Source organism: Salvia splendens, chromosome 21, assembly GCF_004379255.2.
Source record: "Salvia splendens isolate huo1 chromosome 21, SspV2, whole genome shotgun sequence".
Lineage (NCBI taxonomy): Eukaryota > Viridiplantae > Streptophyta > Magnoliopsida > Lamiales > Lamiaceae > Salvia > Salvia splendens.
The window spans coordinates 17,989,788-17,998,121 of NC_056052.1; the positions used below are offsets into that span (position 1 = coordinate 17,989,788).

The window sequence follows — 8,334 nt, forward strand, 5'->3', positions numbered from 1 at the left end:
AACAAAAGGGAAGCCTCCAATGTTGAAACCAAATAACAGGTAAATGAGAAAGGTGGCTTTGCAAAAGGGTACACCCTAAAATGCCGCCCACTTTTATGCATATTCTTTCATTCTCGCCCAACCACAACGTCGAAGCTAGTATTATTTTTAGTCATGTCATTTTATTTTATACAAGAAATAACAAAGTATATACTACTACAAATTAAATACAATGCCACCAATTTTTTTATATTATGAGGAAAGTTTGCGTGACACGGATTCACTTAGAATTTATTTTATTTGAATTAAAAAATCATCTTGCACATTGCAGAAATGATATTTTTGCCGTAAGTATCTTACACTAAATTTGTCATTTTGATTTTTCTATTTTCATAAACAAGTTCATTTTTAGAGTTAATATGAGTTCTATAATTTAAAATCAAAATACGCAAAAATAAATGCAAGGTGTGCAGCTAGAATAAGAGCATCCACTACGCGTCCCGTCCCGGAGGGACGGTTCCGCCGCGGGACGCGTTGCAACGTTCGTCCCGCGGCGGAACCGTCCCTCCGGGACGTTCGTCCCGTCCCGAGCCCGTCTCCAACCCGTCCCGTAGCCCGTAGCCGCGAGACAAAGGACGCGCCGTCCCGACACGCGCCCGGGCGACGTGTCGCCCGCCCAATGCATGCGTGACGCCCACTCGCGGGTCGCCCGCCCAATGCATGCGTGACGCCCACTCGCTGGCCCGCAAGTGGGCGTCGTCACGGATGACGCAATAATTCATTTTTTTTAATTCGAATTTTAATTAAAAAATAATAATTTCAAACGGTAATGTTACCGGTAATTTTTTATTTTCTTTTATTTTATTTTATTTATTTATTTACTCTATAAATAATCCTATTTCATACTCATTTCACACACAAACACACATCTATTCCTCTAAAATCCTCTCTATAAACCACTCCAATTTCATCTTAAATCAACTCAAACAAATTGATCCTTTTGAGCAAATGCGTCAACTAATGGAACAATCACTTGAAGAAGATCAACGACGAGAGGCAGAGGAAGCCGCGCCGCCCCCACGACTCTCCCGGAAGTACATCCATCTGAACCGGGAGGAAGCCGCAGCACGGTTAGTACGCGGCTACTTCTGCGATAACCCGATTTGGGGAGATACCTACTTCCGTCGCCGTTTCCGCATGAGTAAACCGCTATTTCTCCACATAGCGAATACTTTGGCGGCCCGGGAAGAGTTCTTCCGAGAAGGCTTCGACGCGGTCGGTCGTCCCAGCCACACGACGCTGCAGAAATGTACTGCAGCAATCCGTCAGCTTGCGACTGGACAAACGGCCGACATGTTCGACGAATACCTCCACATCGGAGACAATACTGGGCGCATGTGCTTGCTCAAATTCTGCAAAGGCGTCCGGGCAGCCTTTTCCGACGAATTTCTCCGGAAGGCAAGCACGACCGATTGTCAGTTCCTCCTCGACCTGCACGAACAAGTGCACGGATTCCCGGGGATGCTTGGCAGTGTCGATTGCATGCATTGGCAATGGAAGAATCGCCCGGTGGGTTGGAGGGGGTCCTACACGAGCGGCTACAAAGGCACCCACCCAACCGTTGTACTCGAGGCCGTTGCCGACTACCAGCTTTGGATCTGGCATGCGTACTTCGGGGTCCCTGGCTCGAACAACGACATAAACGTGCTCCACTAGTCCGACCTCTTTACTGAAATTTTGGATAGTAAAGCGCCGGCCATCAACTTCGTCGCCAACAGCCGGCTGTATAAAATGGGGTACTATCTCGCCGACGGCATCTACCCGAAGTGGCCGACCTTCGTGAAGACGTGCAGCAGGCCTGCGAACCCAAAGCAGGCTCTTTTTGCGCAGAAGCAGGAGGCTGCTCGCAAGGATGTGGAGAGGGCGTTCGGGGTTCTCCAAGCACGCTTCAACATGATCAAAGCCCCGGCTCTTTCGTGGTTCATGGAGAGCATGGTCGACATCTTGTATACGTGCATAATCTTGCACAACATGATTGTCCAAGACGAAGGACCCGAGGCGGGAAATTGGTTCGACCCCGAATCCTCCGGAAGCTTAACCGCAAGTAGTCCGTCGTGAAGTGGAGCGCATCCGTCAATACAAGAACGATTGTCTATTCGGGTAAGGACACGCGACTCTAGCGTCCACGCCCAACTCCAAGAGGATCTAATTGAGCACATTTGGGAAAACTTTGGAGGAGAAAATTAAATTATGTCATTTTTATTTTTTTAGGATTTTAATTATGTCTTTTTTCTATTTTTTAATGTTAATGTTGTTTTAATTTTAATGATGTTTGTTTTTTAATAAAGTGTGTTTGTTTTAATTGAATTGAGTTGGAAAAAAAATAAAAAAATAAAATTGAAAGGATAGTAATTTAAGGGACGGTTAAGGGACGGAGCGTTGCAGGTTCCGTCCCTTAGTTAAGGAATGGAGGAATAAAGTACAGTGGGGCCCTCAAATAGTAGTTTAAGGGACGGTGAGGGACAGGGTAGTGGATGCTCTAATAAGTCAATATTTGAATTACATGTGGAAATCTTAGAAAAGCAAGGCCTTTAGATTGTGCAGTCTCAACGTTTATTTAAAGAGACTCGAAGCTAAAGATGATAGCAGCAGTGGCGAAGCAATTACAAATTCAAACTTAAAAAATTTGAAAAAGGTTTTTTATTTTTTTGTAGTGTAAACCTCAAAAATAAGTATTTTTACTCAAAAATAAAAAAAATGGGATTAATTTTAGAGTAACACTGGAGCTAATTATCTAAGTCATTTTAGGTTTTAGTATATCACTACCACTAGAGAGATGGTCTTAGACTTCACTAGTTCCAAGTTCCAAGTTCCAAGTTCCAATCACTTTTTTCCCTGTTTTAATTTCTTAATTTTATCAGTGTTTGAATCCTTTAGTCTACAAATCAATTTTTTCCTTGTTTTAATTTCTTACACTTTTATATCCATGAGTTTTACTTCATCAGCTATTTCATTAACATATATCTGACTTTTAGTCTTATTTTCTAACAATAACCAACATATATATTTCTATTTTCTATTACGCATCTTCAATTTTTTTTTCCTATCATTATTCGCCGACACTAAAAATTCTAGCTACCATGAAACAAGTTTGGGCTTCACCAATATAATAGGAGTGCATAGAAGAATCCGATCAAACTTGGCAACATATGAAGATACCATTTTGCAAAGTGGAAGCTAGCTAGAATTGAAGATGTAATCAAGCAAAGCACAAACCAAGTAAATAAAACATTCCAAAAAGCAGCGTTATATGCTTTGCACTGCACTGCACCCCAAGAAATCAAAAGAGGAATAACAACAAAACTTCAATCCCACTCTACCTCCCATAACTCCTCTACAAAAACCTCACCTCCCAAAATCATTCAACCAACCTTCTAACTCCTTGTAGTTGTAAAATGGCCTCAAGGAACCAACAAGTCACCCGTGTCCTCGGCCTCGTGAGCGTGTGGCTTCTCTTGCAGCAGAGCTCTTACGCGTTCGAATTCAAAGTGGGAGGATCGCAAGGCTGGGCAAGTCCCTCCGACCCCAACGTCTCCATCTACAATTACTGGGCTCAACACTCCCGATTTCAGATCGGTGATTCATTGCGTAAGTCAAGTTATTAATTCTTGTCCCACATCGACTTGTTAATGATTCTGTCTTATCTAACATACTGAAATGACTGCCATTATTGGTAACAAAGCAATAACGATCCATGCAAGCTAAATCTTCTAATCGATAATTAGGCCAAAGAAAGAGCTTTAATTTCATTAATTTATTTTTCTCTCTATCAAGATGGTTATTATCATGTGAAACTTGGCTGCTGTTTGTTACGTTCGTTTCATTCTAAAATACTATATTTCTATCAATATAGTTTATATTCTTTGAATTGAAACAAATTAGAATTCTCACTTTTCTACGACGTTTAAACGATAAAACATTTTCCGGAACAAGTAAATTAAAATGCTTTTTGTCTCTATTTTGACTCATTCATGTATGAGTGCAGTTTTCGTGTATCCCTCGGATCACGACTCGGTCCTGCACGTGAGCAAGGAGGACTACGAGAGCTGCAACACTGAGAAGCCGCTCGACAAGTTCAGCGATGGCCACACGGTGTACAAGCTCAACCAGTCCGGGCCGCATTACTTCATAAGTGGAGTGGCTGATAATTGCCACAAAAATGAGAAATTGATAGTTGTTGTGTTGGCTGATCGGAGCAAGCATGATTCCAACGGAACTCACTCGCCCTCGCCCTCGCCCTCGCCACCCGAGGACTTGACTCCCCCGTCTCCGGCCCCTGCATGGGAGGAGTCGCCTCCTCCCCCACCTGCAGAGGAGACCAACCCAACCCCGGCTCCATCCGAGGACTCTCCTCCGCACAAGAATGGGGCCGGATCGGGTGTGGTGGGGAGCATTGCGCTTTTCTTTGCTTCCTCATTTGCATTGGCTCTTTGATGATTGAGGTTTGGAATTGAATCTGTTTTTTTCTTCTTTTTTGGTAAGGTTTGTAGTTTTTGGCTTGTTTGGTTTAGTGGTAGATTCATTGTTGTTTGATGCACTTTGGGAATAATTAATAAGGCGAGTGTTCGCAATTAATTGCCATGTAATTTGTGTATTGTATTGATTTGTACGAATGAAATAAATTCTTGTATTTGTAATTCTTCACTTAATATCATGCGGTGCATCCGCGATCTGCCTAATGGCTATCACAAGATTCAGCCTAATAGCTTGCTTGCTTGCTTTATTTTAAAAAAGTCACGTATGACATGATTGATTTAACATATACTAGGCTTCGTCTTATATCATGAATTAAAGATCTAAGACTAAAATTGGAGCTTTGAATTTCAAATATAGGTGTTGTAAAATATTTGGATTTGATATTCATATTCTTAATTTCACAATTTATCGAGAATACTTGCCCACTGCATACGGATAGCATATACAGAGTTAACCAATATACATACTGTACATGTAGCACATGTAGCGCACACATTACACACAATGCAGAAACTGCATACACATACACACATAATGCACGCATAGTATACACACACGCTACACTACACATGACATGCTCACACACATATTTTCTTGAAGATGGTAACCGAGAGGGATAAGGGCATGGTGAATTGCAGAGAACAAAGTTTATGATTCTCTTATTTTTGTATTTTTGTGTGTTTTACATTGTATACAATGATCTCTTTTTATAGGAGAGAAATACAAGTATATTTGGAAACATATCAATCTATTCTAGGTATAATCACTAATTGGTATTCTCCTAAAATAGATTTATTTCTTTCCTTGATTCTTTCCTTGAATTGTGTCTTCTAGGGTTTGACACTCCCCCTCAAGTTGAGCCGCGGCCCGCGGCATCTCCGATGCTCAACTTGCCAAGAACTTCTTTGAACACTTTAGAATTCACAGCTTTGGTTAATATGTCTGCCAGCTGATCCTCTGACCTCACAAATGGAAATTCTATGATTCCTTTTTCTAGATTCTCCTTAATGAAATGTCGATCTACTTCCACATGCTTAGTCCTGTCATGTTGCACTGGATTTTCTGAAATACTGATCGCCTCCTTGTTGTCGCAGAATAACTGACTCTTCTGTGTTTGAGGAAATCCTATCTCCATAAGTAACCTCCGCAACCACATAATCTCCGTTAAACCACTCTTGATTCCTCGGAACTCTGCTTCCGCACTAGATAAGGCAACGACCTTTTGTTTCTTGCTTCTCCAAGTGACCAGGTTTCCTCCTATGAACGTGAAGTATCCTCCCGTAGATTTCCTGTCAACTGGATTGCTTGCCCAATCAACGTCAGTGTATCCATGAACCTCCTGATCTCCTCCTTTTTCTAGGAGTACTCCGTATCCTACAGTCCCCTTCAGATATCTTACAATCTTCAAGGCAGCCTCCATATGGTCTTCTTGCGGTTTGTGCATAAACTGACTGACTATACCAACTGCATAGGTAATATCTGGTCGAGTATGTGAGAGATAGATCAACTTTCCCACCAATCGTTGATACTTCTCCCGGTCTGCTAGCTTTGCTCATTCTTCTATCTTCAATCCATGGTTGGGTACCATAGGAATATCTGAGGGCTTGCAATCTAGTAAACCAGTCTCTGCTAGTAAATCCAGTACGTACTTCTTCTGTCTCAGGAAGATTCCCTTCTTCGATCTCAAGACTTCGATTCCAAGGAAATATTTTAGTGCCCCCAACTCTTTCATCTCGAACTCCTTAAATAGATTCTCCTTCAGATTCTTGATTTCCTTTTCATCGTCTCCTGTGATAATCATGTCGTCCACATAGATGATCAGACATGTCACCTTGCCGTCCTTCTTGTTAATGAACAATGTGTGGTCAGAGTGGCTTTGTTCATACTCATGCTTGAACATTGCCTGGCAGAATCTCGTAAACCATATCCGGGGAGACTGTTTTAGTCCATACAAGGTTTTCCTCAATCTGCACACCTGTCCGTCTCCGAATTCTCCAAGAAAACCTGGAGGGGCTTCCATGTAGACTTCCTTAAAAAGGCGTTAGTGACATCCAGCTGATGTAAAGGCCAATCTCTAGATGCAGCTATAGACAGCAGTGTTCTAACTGTATTTAGCTTGGCTACCGAAGAGAACGTCTCTGCATAATCCACTCCATAGACCTGAGTGTATCCCTTAGCCACCAGTCGTGCTTTATACCTCTCGATTGAACCATCTGCTCGTCTTTTGATTGTGAAGACCTATCGATATCCTACTGGCTTCTTTCCCTTTGGTAGAGTACACTTCTCCCATGTTCCATTCTTTATTAAGGCATCTATCTCTTTCTTCATTGCATCCCTCCAATGTTTGTGTTTCATCGCCTCCTCAAAGGATTGAGGAATCTCATCCTCATAGAGGGCAGCTTCAAAAGCTCTAGCCATTTCTGTGAGATGTCCCTACACAAGATTAGTTACAGAATATTGGGACTTTCGTCATTTCCAGTCTGGAGAGTATCGCCGAGGAGGAACGCCTCTCGTACTCCTTAGTGGTAACTCATAACCCATGTCTGCTTGTTCCTCAATTTCCACATTCTCCCTGTCACTATTAGTTTCTTCCACAGGAGTAATATTTCCAGAGTTATGACTATTTACCTTAGGATCCCTGACCGGGGTAGATAGCGAGGTGTCGCCGAACTCCTCGTCCTGCACATTGGAACTTGACGGCCCGGCGTTACCGCTAACTGTCTCTGGTGGACCGACGTTTAGAACAGGTTGACTTGGACTTGTCAAGTTTCCCTCCCCCTGACTGTTGTGATTCTCTTCCTGGTTTGGTGTAGGCTCAGGTATTGGTGTAGGTGTAGGTTCGGGTGTAGGTGTAAGTTCGGGTATTGGTGTCGGTAGCCAGCCTAGTGAGTCATTTTCCAGAATTTCTGGTCGACTCTCCCCTGACCGCTAGGTTGGCTATAGAAGTATTCTCCCTCAACTAAGTCGCAGTTCATGGTGGTATACATGGTTCTTGTTTTAGGATCATAGCATCTGTAGCCTTTTTGATTCCGGCCATACCCTAGGAAAATACATTTAACAGCACAAGGGGAAAATTTAGAACGCTCGTGTTTGGGAATATGGACAAAGACGGAGCACCCAAATATCCTAGGTTCTAGACGAAGAGATGATGGGATAGTGGCTTGGGCAGATAGGATGTCCAAAGGTGTTTTGAAGTCCAGGATTTTGGTAGGGAGACGGTTTAGAAGGTAGACAGCAGTGGCTACGGCTTCTGGCCAAAAAGATTTTGGGATTCGGGATTCGATTAGGAAGGCTCGTGTGACTTCTAGAATATATCGGTTTTTCCTTTCTGCTACCCCATTCTGTTCAGGAGTATGTGGACAAGTGGTTTGGTGGACTAATCCTTTTTCAGTGAAGAAAGACTGCATTTTAGAATTGACAAACTCCCCCCCCCCATTATCGGATCGAAGGATTTGGATATTGTGTTTGTATTGAGTTTGTACGAAGGTATAGAATTGGGTGAACTTGTCAAAAACGTTAGATTTTATTTTTAAGAAATAAACCCAAGTCATACGTGTATAATCATCAATAAACAACAAAAAATAGTGAAAGCCCGATCCCCCAGTAACAGGTGCAGGACCCCACACATCCGAATGAATTAATGAAAATGGAGTTTTCACTCTAGTATTATTTAACTTAAACGAATGTCTATAGCTTTTGGCCAAAAAACATGTTTCACAATTAAAGGTAAAAGAAGAATTCAACTTAGGAAAAAGTAGACGGAAATATCCTATAGATGGGTGCCCTAACCGGTGATGCCAAAGCCAAGCCTTCTTATCA

The 8,334-nt window shown here is 42.3% G+C and overlaps 1 protein-coding gene across 1 annotated transcript; it reads left to right on the top strand.

Moving 5' to 3' along the window:
• Window positions 1-3,360: 3,360 nt before the first annotated feature.
• LOC121783384 (early nodulin-like protein 3) lies at window positions 3,361-4,676 on the top strand. The gene is made up of 2 exons (XM_042181441.1): window positions 3,361-3,627; window positions 4,025-4,676. The coding sequence occupies exons 1-2, from the start codon at window positions 3,435-3,437 to the stop codon at window positions 4,471-4,473; spliced, it is 642 nt and encodes a 213-aa protein (XP_042037375.1). The 5' UTR covers window positions 3,361-3,434; the 3' UTR covers window positions 4,474-4,676.
• The last annotated feature ends 3,658 nt before the right edge of the window (window positions 4,677-8,334 follow it).